Source organism: Entelurus aequoreus, linkage group LG10 (genome assembly GCF_033978785.1).
Source record: "Entelurus aequoreus isolate RoL-2023_Sb linkage group LG10, RoL_Eaeq_v1.1, whole genome shotgun sequence".
Taxonomy (NCBI): domain Eukaryota; kingdom Metazoa; phylum Chordata; class Actinopteri; order Syngnathiformes; family Syngnathidae; genus Entelurus; species Entelurus aequoreus.
The window spans coordinates 56369620-56384615 of NC_084740.1; the positions used below are offsets into that span (position 1 = coordinate 56369620).

A 14996-nucleotide genomic window follows, 5' to 3' on the forward strand; every position below is an offset into this window, starting at 1 on the left:
TACTTCCGGTACAGGCAAGGCTTTTTTATCAGCGACCAAAAGTTGCAACTTTATCGTCGATGTTCTCTACTAAATCCTTTCAGCAAAAATATGGCAATATCGCGAAATGATCAAGTATGACACATAGAATGGATCTGCTATCCCCGTTTAAATTTAAAAAAATCATTTCAGTAGGCCTTTAAGAGCTTTGTGTGCTACGTTTCACGGGCGGCACAACTCCATGTGTTTTTGCCTCGCTTAAATCAGCTTTTTCTACCTGCACGCTGCTTCCTGCCTTCCCTTCCGCATCTTGGGAACACGACTCTCGCTACGATGACAACATCCACTGATCCAAACCCATAAATTCCTTTTTTTGGCCGACATTCTCTTTAACTTCCTTGTAGTCTCAAAGCATCATTCGTATTCATCATAAAACCCAAGTTTTTTTTCCAAGCGTCTGTGCTGGGAAAGTAAACCTTCCGCTAAACAGAGCACATCATTTCATAAAAGGAACATCTGACGGCAACGATAGAGCTTACACTCTTGCACTTTACATGCCGTCTTCTGGTGCATCAAAGAGAAATAAACGTCAGGTTGGATTACGGCGGTGAAAAAAAGCAAAGTGCAACAAAAATAGCTAAGATCAGCCGAGCTTGACAATCTGCTTCATCCTTATAAAGTCTGGTCTGCTGTGTGGGATTAGTGCATGCCTAAACTCAACTAGTCCCCACGTAGTGAAGGTTAAACCCTAAATCTATTAACTCCACAAGATGGCGCTAGCTTCTTTTGAAGTATCGTGAGTGGTCGGCATGCAGCGGCTTTTTCTACTTTAAGATGCTGCTACTGGACTGTGTCGTCGCACTGTACTCACCAGCCATGAACTCACCCACCATATTCATGCTTTTGTGCTCACCACTATTACAACACTGGTTCTGTTGCTGCTGTGTTGTTCAATATACCGTATTTCCCCGACGATATATAAGCCGCATCCAATACATTCTAGAGGAAGAAACATGTTTCCATATATTAGCCGCACCGGACTATAAGCCGCAGATATATGTGCTCCAAAATGAGTTATTTACACTAAGATTCTGTAAACGTTTATTCACATACCTCAATTGTTTCCAAACGATGCCTGTAACACGTCAGTACAACGGCTGATCAAACAAAACACAAGTCATCGTCATCAACCTACCAGTCAGCTAAACATACTCAATAACGTCTTGGTGAAATTACTGAGGAATTTGTGGACCTGAAACAACCACAATGCAAAAAGAATGGCGCCGTAAGTTGATAACACTCGTAAACGTGCTAGCATATTAGCTAATGCCAACGACGCTAGTGTCATTATATTACGATAGCACGTACAAATATGGAAGAGAACACTCCTACAGACATCACACCATGGACGGTTCAGTAAGTATAAACAGTTTTAGTTATATTATAAAATGTACATACATTGCTTGGAGTTATTAATGAAGAATCCATGCACTCTACTTCCGGTTGAAAGCACTAAATGGAGGACACTGCAGCACCTGCAGTGAGCCAATTTGTCCAAAAGATGGCACCATAGCACAAACAATAAAACACCTTCTCAGTACATGCACTTGTTTTTTTTCTATTATTTTATGGCCTGGCAGTCTGCAAAGAAAAGTCTGTAAATTAGATGCATTGTATTATAGGCCGCAGGGTTCAAAGTGTAGGGAAAAAAGTAGTGGCTAATAGTCCCAAATTTACGGTACTTGTTAATATTTGACCATGTGGTGAAAAGGGAGTTATGGTTACTTTCTCAGGCACTCCAAACCGTCATTAAAGCTAAAATATGAACGTATTAAGTATCATCCTGAGAGCCCAAAATAGCTTTGTTATGCAAAACCCAAATGTCCACTGTGAAGGACGCTGGTTCTGAGGCGGTTCCGTATTTCAGAAAAAGCTGCATCTCTCTATAATTCTCTTCCAGTTACCGCAGCTTAGCTAAATTACTCCCCGACTAGAACTTTGTGTTGTCTGAACCCAGTTTCTACTCACCTGTCGATGGATGAAGACTACAGATCCCAGCAGCCGCCATGTTCCCCCCTGCCGGTCCACGTGGAGCATGCGCAGGATTTGCAGGAAGCGAATGCCTCTGCAACACACACACACACACACACATACACACACACACACACACACACACACACACACACATCAGCATCATCAAGGCCTTTCATCAGCTAGGAGTGTGTGTGATGAAGCGCTACCTGATAGCAGAGGTGGCAAAGACTTGGCCATTGGAGCCCACAGCCAGCACGATGATGGAGGCGATGACCACAATCAAGTCTGCGATACGGCAAGAAGGGAAGCTGTTACAAGTTATCGTCATCATCCACATTGTACCCGTGTGGAAGCAGCCAGGTGCACCTATGATTGATATGGGCTTCCTGATGAAGCGCAGCCGTCCTTTGATGCCGGCGTATTTGCTGCGGCAGCCTGCGGACCACAGCCTCACCACGTACTCCGTTCCAAAGAACAGCACCAGCACTATTTCCTGTTGACGCACATTAGCGGGGAGACATTGTAAGAAAGGGGAGGAACACACAAAAACAACCGCAGGAAGATAAGGTTTGAAAGTGGCATCCATCACTGAGCAGGTGGAGACAGCTTGTGATGTGAAGTGTGGACCTCCACCCACCAACAAGACATCAGACAGCTGTGTGAGGGTGGATGTGAACTGTGGACCTCCACCCACCAACAAGACATCAGACAGCTGTGTGAGGGTGGATGTGAAGTGTGGACCTCCACCACCCAACAAGACATCAGACAGCTGTGTGAGGGTGGATGTGAACTGTGGACCTCCACCCACCAACAAGACATCAGACAGCTGTGTGAGGGTGGATGTGAAGTGTGGACCTCCACCACCCAACAAGACATCAGACGGCTGTGTGAGGGTGGATGTGAAGTGTGGACCTCCACCACCCAACAAGACATCAGACATCAGGTCTACCGACCTGTTTCTATTCTCAGTTCCATTTCGAAAGCAATGGAAAAAATAGTTTATGAACAGGTTGATAGATACCTTGCCACTAGAAAACTCATGTTCAGAACTAACCACCCCACTGACACATGCCTTCTCTATCTGAGCGACCACATCAAACATGAGGTGGACGCGGGCAAATACTGCGGCATGGTCATGCTGGACCTTCAGAAGGCCTTTGACACCGTTAACCACGCTATACTGTTGGATAAACTCAGAGCAATCGGATTTAACAAAACCTCATGGAGCTGGATGCAATCTTACTTGGAGGGGAGGGAACAGGTGGTAGAGGTGAACGGCACCGTGCCCCCCCCCCCCCCTCTCGGTGAGCTGTGAAGTCCCCCAAGGCAGTATATTAGCACAAACATAATATACGTAATCGACATGTCATCAGCATGCGACTGTGAATTGTTCTTGTTTGCGGATGACTCTGCCCTGCTGGTATCCGACAAGGACAAGTCACAGGTGGAGAAAATCCTCAGTGCCGAGCTCTGTAGAACTTGCACCTGGCTCGCTGACAACAAGCTATCCATACACTTGGATAAAACGGAATCCATCCTGTTTGGGTCCCACATCAACCTTAAAGGCCTACTGAAATTATTTTTATTTATTTAAACGGGAATAGCAGATCCATTCTATGTGTCATACTTGATCATTTCGCGATATTGCCATATTTTTGCTGAAAGGATTTAGTAGAGAAAATCGACGATAAAGTTCGCAACTTTTGCTCGCTGATAAAAAAAAGCCTTGCCTGTACCGGAAGTAGCGTGACGTCACAGGAGCTAGTATTTCTCACAATTCCCCATTGTTTACAATGGAGCGAGAGAGATTCGGACCGAGAAAGTGATGATTACCCCATTAATTAGAGCGAGGTTGAAAGATTCGTAGATGAGGAACGTTACAGTGAATGACTTGAGAGGCAGCGATGGACGTATCTTTTTCGCTCTGACCGTAACTTAGGTACAAGCTGGCTCATTGGATTCCACACTAGCGGCTAGCGCGGCTAGCGCTCCAACAAAGTCCTCATGGTTGTGTTGCTGTAGTCCGCTGCTAATACACTGATCCCACCTACAACTGTCTTCTTTGCAGCCTTCATTGTTCATTAAAAAAATTGCAAAAGATGTCCAGAATACTGTGGAATTATGAAATGAAAACAGAGCTTTTTGTATAGGATTCTACGGGGTACCATAACTTCCGTTACTCTGACTTCGTCACGTGCATACGTCATCATACCGCGATGTTTCAGCCAGATATTTCCCGGGAATTTTAAAATGTCACTTTATAAGTTAACCCGGCCGTATTGGCATGTGTTGCAATGTTAAGATTTCATCATTGATATATAAACTATCAGACTGCGTGGTCGGTAGTAGTGGCTTTCAGTAGGCCTTTAAGAAAGTCAATGATTTCACTATAAAAGTGGGTGACATTGTTATCACCAGGAAAGATGAGGTCACCTACCTAGGTTCCATTCTAGAGGCTAATCTTTCCTGTGATAAAATGGCAACCAAGGTCATCAAAAAGGTCAACCAACGAACGAGATTTCTCTACAGAATCTCCGCTCTGGTCAACAAAAGCACCATGAGGATTCTGGCCTAGCGGGAACTCTCGTTCAACCCTTTTTCGACTACGCATGCACCTCCTGGTACCCTAGCACCTCCAAAACCCTCAAATCTAGACTCCAAACATCCCAGAACAAGCTAGTCAGGTTACTGCTAGACCTCCACCCCAGATCCCACCTCACTCCTACCCACTTCTCCAAAGTGGGCTGGCTCAGGGTGGAGGACAGAGTAAAACAACTTGCACTGAGCCTAGTCTATAAAATCCACTACACCTCCCTGATACCGAAGTACATGTCAAACTATTTCCTTAATGTAAATGACCGCCATAAACACAACACCAGGGGGAGCTCCACTAACCACGTTAAACCCAGATTCCGATCTAACAAAGGTCTTAACTCATTCTCCTTTTATGCCACACCGATATGGAATGCACTCCCAAGAAAGGGCATCTCTATCCTCCTTCAAAACTGCACTAAAAGAACACCTCCAGGCAACTACAACCCTAAACTAACACCCTCCCCTTCCACATCCCACCTCCCCGGATTGTAAATAATCAAATGTAAATAATCAAATGTATATACTTATTCTTATGCTTTCTGAGCTCACTATGTTCTCTGCTTGCTGTACATATCCTAGCAAGTCACACCTACACTGTTTCAATGTCCATTTCTCTGATGATACAATTGTTGATGACTGAAGTGTTGATATCAACCAAACCCAATGTATATACTCTGATGATTAACTTGCGTGATGACTGTATTATGATGATAGTATTTGTACCATGAATTGATTAACGTGGACCCCGACTTAAACAAGTTGAAAAACGTTTTGGGGTGTTACCATTTAGTGGTCAATTGTACGGAATATGTACTGTACTGTGCAATCTACTAATAAAAGTTTCAATCAATCAGACAGAGAATCCTGAGTCCTATGTGTGTGTACCAAAGTATTTGGAATGTCAGGAAAATAATTATTAGCGATATCGTTTAAACACCAATCCTTTATAATTGTATAGCTGTTGGATGTCTACAATGCAGTTAAAAAGTAGACCTATTACGGTGGAAGCTGATGCCATGTCCTCATATCCATCCATTTTCTACCGCTTGTCCCTCTCGGGGTCGCGGGAGGTGCTGGAGCCTATCTCAGCTGCATTGGGGCAGAAGGCGGGGTACCCCCTGGACAAGTCACCACCTCATCACAGGGCCAACACATATAGACATATGAACATTCAAAAAGAATGGGACCTAAAACTGAGCCTTGAGGAAGCCCACATCTTATCTCAAGGTTTCCTGAGGAACATGCATCCATCATCTGTCTGTGAGATAAGAGTGGAACCAGTTAAAACCAGTACCAAAAGAGGCCCACCAGGTGTCGAAGTCTCTTTAAGAAAATGTGATGGTCTACTGTACCGTGTCAAAAGTAGAACCAACACGGTTAGTTTTTTATTATCTGTAAAAAATGCTGTCTCTGTCCTGTGGCTCATTCTGAAACCAGACTGATGTCTTTCTAAAATGTTATTTATAATTAAAAAGTCATGGAGCCATGTATCCATGGGATGCTTTTACATTTTTGGGAATTATGCAGATCCCAAATGCACAAAATCAGGTACCAGTAGGTAAGAAAGCTTGGTTTTGCATAACAGGTCCCCTGATAGGTCTGCACCACTTTTGCACTTGCTATCAATTGCACAAGCAGTTTTAGTAGATCACACGCACACGCCCATTAATCCTACACAACATTACTGCTTAGCACTTCTTATTTGGATCTGAGTAGATCAGGCCCTTAAAAAATGTTCCACACATGTCTATGTAAGACCTCTGCCTTCTCGTAAGAAACCACGGCACTCTATGTATGTATACTGTATGTATGTATACTATATGTATGTATATATGTATACTGTATGTACTGTATGTATGTATACATGTATACTGTATGTATATACAGGTATACTATATGTATATATGTATACTGTATGTATGTATACTGTATGTATGTATATATGTATACTGTATGTATATATACTGCATGTATGTATGTATACTGTATGTATGTATACTGTATGTATGTATATATGTATAATGTATGTATGTATGTTAAATCACAATATTTTCACCATACTATAGATGTTGGAGTCCTCCTGTGTCCCAGTACAGTGTGTATTATTATACAGCCATCAGACTGTATAATGCATATGTTCCTTTTTGACTGTACTTAAATGTATAATAGACTATATTATTCACATGTGAATAATGCTGTATAATAGACTGTATTTATATTGTTTACTGTGAGCAAACTGTAGTGCTGAATTGCCCCCAGGGATCAATAAAGTACTTTCTATTCTATTCTCTATTCTATTCTATTGAAGACATTTCTTCTGCTTAGCAGGCATGTATGGAAGGAATATGTCAAGTATTGGTGGTGACCAAACCCAAGATGCAGAGATGGCAGGCTTAAAACAGGAAGACATGATTTTTAATGTCCAAAAAAATGCAGGAAAAACACAAACCAGGAACCTGGAGACAGGAAACAGGATACCAGGAAAACAGGTGAACATGAACCAGCAAACAGGAACCAAGAAAACTGGAGACAGCAACCAGCAAACAGTCCACAGCATACAGGTAACAGTTTACAGTCCACAGCATACAGGTAACAGTTTACAGTCCACAGCATACAGGTAACAGTTTACAATCCACAGCATACAGGTAACAGTTTACAGTCGCAGGAAACAGGTAACAGTTTACAATCCACAGCATACAGGTAACAGTTTACTATCCACAGCATACAGGTAACAGCTTACAATCCACAGCATACAGGAAACAGTTTACAATCCACAGCATACAGGTAAGAGTTTACAATCCACAGCATACAGGTAACAGCTTACAATCCACAGCATACAGGTAACAGTTTACAATCCACAGCATACAGGAAACAGTTTACAATCCACAGCATACAGGTAAGAGTTTACAATCCACAGCATACAGGTAACAGTTTACAATCCACAGCATACAGGAAACAGTTTACAATCCACAGCATACAGGAAACAGTTTACAATCCACAGCATACAGGAAACAGTTTACAATCCACAGCATACAGGAAACAGTTTACAATCCACAGCATACAGGTAACATCTTACAATCCACAACATACAGGTAACAGTTTACAGTCCACAGCATACAGGTAACAGTTTACAATCCACAGCATACAGGTAACAGTTTACAGTCCACAGCATACAGGTAACAGTTTACAGTCCACAGCATACAGGTAACAGTTTACAGTCCACAGCATACAGGTAACAGTTTACAGTCCACAGCATACAGGTAACATCTTACAATCTACAGCATACAGGTAACAGTTTACAATCCACAGCATACAGGTAACAGTTTACAATCCACAGCATACAGGTGACAGTTTACAGTCCACAGCATAAAGGTAACAGTTTACAGTCCACAGCATACAGGTAACATCTTACAATCCACAGCATACAGGTAACAGTTTACAATCCACAGCATACAGGTAACAGCTTACAATCCACAGCATACAGGTAACAGTTTACAATCCACAGCATACAGGTAACAGTTTACAATCCACAGCATACAGGTAACAGTTGACAGTCCACAGCATACAGCTAGAAATACTCCAGCACTGACTGGGAGGGAGAGGCAGGTATAAACAGGAGTCTGATTGGCAATTGCCACCAGGTGTGCCAGACTGCCAATCAAGGACAGGTGAGGGAAAACAGCGCTCAGGGAGACAAGCAGGAAACTGAACCAAAATAAGAGCGCTGACAGGACATAAAAGACAAACTAAAACATAACCAAAGTGTCAGTGACAAGCCTGACAGAACACACACACAAAAATGCTGGGTTATTTTTTCTACCCAAATGCTGGGTTGAGCCTGTTGGGTCATATTTATGGGTTATTTCTAAGAAGTTGGGTAGTTTTTTTTGACCCAAGCAGTGGTTGACCAACCCGGCATTGGTTTGGTCCGATAGTTCCCCAGCATGTAATGTCCTGTACACAATGAGTAAAAGACCCAGGGTCCTTGTAGACTTCACCATAACTGTAAAAACAGTTTTTTCTGCAGTCCTTCCAAGACACGGTGACTATAATCATGCATTGTGTTCCATCCAAGTCCTAGTACAGTATGCGTGCTGAGAAGTGAGCCAGAATGAAGTGGTCCAGATAGAGATGGTGTTTCTGGCCACCAAGCATGCATAATATTTAGCCGGCGTGCACGGGGGGCCGTGTGGGTGGCCATGGGGTACTTGCATGAAACTCTATCCTCGCAGCCCTGCTGCAAAAACAATGACCTGTCAATCATGGCCATCACTATTTTGACTGGAGCGACTTGGCCTTTTATTATTGGAAGCGGGAAGAGAAAATACAGTTAAGTTAAGTCGAGTTCTGGATGCAACGTTTGCAGGTTATTCTTCTCAGCTGTGCTTAGTGTTTGTTTACACAAGCACTCCATTGTGTTGTGGGTCTACAGCACCAACGTTACTCTTCTAGTCCAGATGGCTCATTTCATTTGGACTTTCAAAACCCAGAAAAGTATATACAAAAATTTCAGACCCTACAAAAAAATATATATATTGTTGCCCAGTGAGTTTGAACTTCTGATAGAATGGTCAATGTCATGTATATAGTAAAGTGTATTATTCAAGGTATTGTAATACAGACCATTAAAAATAATATTACCACAATACCATGCAATAAAATGTGTCATTACTATCGGTACGACTAGGATATTTTCATACAATTAAAATGAATTACTTTGAAGTAATTTCATTTATATTAACAACATTCTAAATATTCACAAATACCAACTACAACGCAAGTATTATTTTTATTTTCATGATCATTATTATTAATACACATTAAAACTAGGGATGTCCGATAATGGCTTTTTGCCGATATCCGATATTCCGATATTGTCCAACTCTTTAATTACCGATACCGATATCAACCGATACCGATATCAACCGATTAATGCAGTCGTGGAATTAACACATTATTATGCCTAATTTGGACAACCATGTATGGTGAAGATAAGGTACTTTTTAAAAATAATAATAAAATAAGATAACTAAATTAAAAACATTTTCTTGAATAAAAAAGAAAGTAAAACAATATAAAAACAGTTACATAGAAACTAGTAATTAATGAAAATGAGTAAAATTAACTGTTAAAGGTTAGTACTATTAGTGGAGCAGCAGCACGCACAATCATGTGTGCTTACGGACTGTATCCCTTGCAGACTGTATTGCAGAGGTGGGACCAAGTCATTGCTTTGCAAGTCACAAGTAAGTCTCAAGTCTTTGCCCTTAAGTCTCGAGTCAAGTCCCGAGTCAAGACAGGCAAGTCCCGAGTCAAGTCCAAAGTCAAGACTGGAAAGTCTCAAGTCAAGTCACAAGTCCTGCATTTTGAGTTTCGAGTCCTTTCAAGTCCTTTTGACCACAGACTAATATTTTTACACAGATTGTGTATGCTTTTAAACCGCTGTATTTATTTATTAAAACAAGTGCATTTGAAATAGCAGGAAAGAAAATAGTACTGACATTGCAATTCATAATAGCACTATTAACCAGTCATTTTAATAGTTTAAACAATTTAAAACATTTAACTCATTCCTTTACAGAATAAACACATTTGCAAAAACAAGTGCAACTGTACTTATTTGTACAAAAGTGTTAACATTGTATTTCCATGGCATATTGCATTGTAACTAGTTCCACAGCAGTTTCTATTCTGTTCTTACCTTATCTCATTGATCTCATCTCATACTGTATGTGTGTTGATGTGTGCGTACACATGAAAAACATAACAAATACATGAACATAACAATGAACAGAGTTGTACTTTTTAGATGTCAGGGCCCTATGCAATATGTACACATATTCTTAATATAGTATATATTTTAACTGATCTTTATTTGACTATGTTTGTCTTTTTGTAGGTGGCTAAAATACGCGGTGCTGCTGACCGCCGTCTAACGTTATGTTACTGTGTGTGATACATTGACTAACGTAACGTTATGTATAGGTACCTCATGCAACCCTGCTTAAAAAATCACTTGACAAAAAGTATGAATAAGGTAGCGAACTGCAGTGGACGCAACATATTGCCGTGTTTGAAATGACGTTATAACCATAAACATCTTATAAGTAGTTGGTTGCTGTGACGCGAGCAATTTGCATCTTGAAGTGGTGATGAGGAGCCGGCGAGCAGCCTAAACTGACAGTTGACAGGTACAAAACAAAGATGCCGGGCTGGTGTTCAGCGTTTTCCTGCTCAAATGAGCGGACTGTTGAAAATAGGAATCCGGGGATTACTTTTCACAAGTAAGATTTAACATTAATGTACTATTGGTTGTATTTTATGAAAATAACATTACCACAGAGTTGAGAAGGAGCAAAGATCTTCAATATTTGTATGTGAAAATCACAAATAAATCTTCTGGGGGAGGATGACGCCCCTACAGGGGTTTGGTTTACAAACTTTCTGCCCCACCTAAAACAAAATTCACCAGCCGCCATTGATTATAATGCATTCTCATTTTAGGCAAAATATAAGACAATACTTTCTTAACAGTATAATTGTAACCAGGAATAAGTCTTCAAGTAACAATATTAAAATACTAACATTGTTGGGTAAAACAGAATTTGGTTTTATTCTGAATCCAGTGAAACAGATTGGTGGTTTTAGCTGATATAAAGACTTTCAGGTGTTTATATATGTTTAAGTATTTGGCAGACGCTTTTATCCAAAGCGACATACATAAAAAATACATATATAACAATCACTGTAAACATGATCATTTAAGGGAAGAATGTAATACAAAATATCAATACAAAGTGTCACGACAGAATAAACTCTCTGCTGCTGCAGCAACAGAGATATGGTCTATAAGATATATAGATATCTAATGTATTCATACATTGTTTATGTAGCATGTATATATAACCTAATCATATTGTTTCTTCAATTTAAAAATAGCTGACCGTTTTTTCCCCTTCTCTGGGATTATATTCCCAGTTTTAATCTCGGACGTCTGGTCACTTATAGCGTATAAGAATATTCTATTACTGTTAAGCAAACTATGAATAATAAAACATGTGTCCGTTATCATAGCTACACGTATGACAAAAAAGCGCGTGAAAATGATTGGTATTCAGTGAGGTAAAATGAATTAAATGCGTTGACAGTTCATTGCTCCTGCCAAATGAATTGCACTGAGTGGAGCGGATCACCACTCCAAGATGGCGGCCCCGCGTCTCGTCTGCGCCAGTAGGCAGTAGCGCTCCATGCTGTGTACCCTTATAAAATGTCTATGGTTATGACGTTAGCAGTGAGTTTACAGCCTCACTGATTTAACTACACAGCAAATAAAAGTCATGTTACTTAGCCAATAAACGTTATCTTACATTCAAAACTTACCGTTCTTTGTGCAACTTCAAATGTCGAAGGAAGTTGGAAGTTGTTGCGTCTCCGTCTGTAATATTCGAACTGCGTGATTTGCATACGGCAATTCGTTGACCAAGTCGTAGTTTTTATACCCGAACGAAACCAACTTTGGTATAAATCTTTCTCACTGGCGCGTTGTTTGACAACTCTTGTTCATTGGTTGTCCTGCAATTTGATTGGATCAATGCTGTGTGATGAAAACCATGTAGATCTAATTTGATTGGCTGTTGTACTGAGAGCACACACGCTGACACGCAGCACACACGCTGATAGACAGACACGTACAAAATGAAAGCTACGGAGCGCTCCCAAATAACTTTTTAAGCTTTAGGTTTTGGGGAAAGTAGCAAGTCATGTCAAGTCAAAAGGCTCAAGTCCAAGTGAAGTCACAAGTCATTGATGTTAAAGTCTAAGTCGAGTTGCAAGTCTCTTTACATTTTGTCAAGTCGAGTCTAAAGTCATCAAATTCATGACTCGAGTCTGACTCGAGTCCAAGTCATGTGACTCGAGTCCACACCTCTGCTGTATTGATATATATTGATATATAATGTAGGAACCAGAATATTGATAACAGAAAGAAATGGGGGGAGGGAGGTTTTTTGGGTTGGTGCACTGATTGTAAGTGTATCTTGTGTTTTTTATGTTGATTTAATTAAAAAACAAAAACAAAAAAAAAAAAAAAACAAAAAAAAAAAAAAAAAAACGATACAGATAATAAAAAAAACGATTTTTCCGATATTACATTTTAACGCATTTATCCGATAATATCGGCAAGCCGATATTATCGGACATCCCTAATTAAAACTTAAATGTTATACGTATTCAGAATATTTGTATATTTTTGCCTCTTTTCATTGTGAAAAACATCAGCCTAAAATATGTAATAATTATCCAAAAAATAATTACCAATATTTAAAATATTTAAAAAAAAACTGAAACACAATGCAATATAATTATTGGTGCAATTATTATTACTATTAAATCTTTAAACAGAAGTATGTATACTAAACTCAGATTTGTACATTTTGCCCTATTGCATCATAGAAAATGGCAGACAAAAATATTGTAATTATTTAGAAATAATAAGAAAAATGTGAAGTATTTTTATTATTTTATTATTAGTAATATTAAGCATAAAGAATATGTACATTATGTTACATTGCATTGCATTATGAAAAAAAAATCCATTCATTGCTTTTAAATAATTTCTAATATTTTAAACATTTTAAAAATCCATGCATGTACTGTATGTTGGTGTAAGGCAGGTGGTGTCAAATAAGAGTTATGTACATGCATGTACTGTATGTTGGTGTAAGGCAGGTGGTGTCAAATAAGAGTTATGTACATGCATGTACTGTATGTTGGTGTAAGGCAGGTGGTGTCAAATAAGACTTATGTACATGCATGTACTGTATGTTGGTGTAAGGCAGGTGGTGTCAAATAAGAGTTATGTACATGCATGTACTGTATGTCGGTGTAAGGCAGGTGGTGTCAAATAAGAGTTACGTACATGCATGTACTGTATGTTGGTGTAAGGCAGGTGGTGTCAAATAAGAGTTACGTACATGCATGTACTGTATGTTGGTGTAAGGCAGGTGGTGTCAAATAAGAGTTATGTACATGCATGTACTGTATGTCGGTGTAAGGCAGGTGGTGTCAAATAAGAGTTATGTACATGCATGTACTGTATGTCGGTGTAAGGCAGGTGGTGTCAAATAAGAGTTATGTACATGCATGTACTGTATGTTGGTGTAAGGCAGGTGGTGTCAAATAAGACTTATGTACATGCATGTACTGTATGTTGGTGTAAGGCAGGTGGTGTCAAATAAGAGTTATGTACATGCATGTACTGTATGTTGGTGTAAGGCAGGTGGTGTCAAATAAGACTTATGTACATGCATGTACTGTATGTTGGTGTAAGGCAGGTGGTGTCAAATAAGACTTATGTACATGCATGTACTGTATGTTGGTGTAAGGCAGGTGGTGTCAAATAAGAGTTATGAGGACGACTTTTGGAAATGAGCTGATAGCTAAATTTGCTGCAACCATGGAGTCCTTGTGAGTAATTTATGTTCTATAAACCAATACATATTACATTAAAAATAAAACACAATGACTAATTACTATTACTGTATCTTACCTAATGAACTTTTAAATTAGTCAATTTCAAATGTTGTTTATTACATACTATTTTTAAAATAATAAAATATTGCCTTTGACATAAAAGAAAACAAAAAACATCAAAACCAAAAATAAGCAACCAATCTCACTTTGTTTGATTCTTAAACATCTTAATATTTACAAGTCAAGGGAATACTTCTTTTAAAATAGCTCAGAGAGATGCTGCTCTCTTATGAATATACAAAATGTGGATGCCATATACTGTCAGCAGCTATAATCTGATATATGATGTTTACTGCCAGCAGCTATAATCTGATATATGATGTTTACTGCTATAATCTGATATATATTTACTGCTAAATTCTGATATATGATGTTTACTGCCAGCAGCTATAATCTGATATATGATGTTTACTGCCAGCAGCTATAATCTGATATATGATGTTTACTGCCAGCAGCTATAATCTGATATATGATGTTTACTGCCAGCAGCTATAATCTGATATATAATGTTTACTGCCAGCAGCTATAATCTGATATATGATGTTTACTGCCAGCAGCTATAATCTGATATGATGTCTACTGCCAACAGATATAATTTGATGTATGTTTACTGCTATAATCTGATATATGATGTTTACTGCCAGCAGATATAATCTGATATATATTTAGTGCCAGCAGCCATAATCTGATATATGTTTACTGCCAGCAGCTATAATCTGATATATGATGTTTACTGCCAGCAGCTATAATCTGATATATGATGTTTACTGCTATAATCTGATATATGATGTTTACTGCCAGCAGCTATAATCTGATATATGTTTACTGCCAGCATCTGTAATCTGATATATGATGTT

The 14996-nt window shown here is 39.4% G+C and overlaps 1 protein-coding gene across 5 annotated transcripts in view; it reads right to left on the bottom strand.

Annotated features, from left to right (window-relative positions):
- kcnq1.2 (potassium voltage-gated channel, KQT-like subfamily, member 1.2) overlaps positions 1-14996 on the bottom strand; it is a 435625-nt gene that overhangs the window by 353775 nt on the left and 66854 nt on the right. For all 5 annotated transcript variants that reach the window (XM_062061243.1, XM_062061246.1, XM_062061245.1 and 2 more), the window contains exons 4-6: positions 2380-2506; positions 2220-2298; positions 2008-2104 (exon numbers count right to left, since the gene is read on the bottom strand). In XM_062061243.1, coding sequence (XP_061917227.1) covers positions 2008-2104; positions 2220-2298; positions 2380-2506 — 303 coding nt within the window. The remainder of the gene's footprint in view (positions 1-2007; positions 2105-2219; positions 2299-2379; positions 2507-14996) is intronic.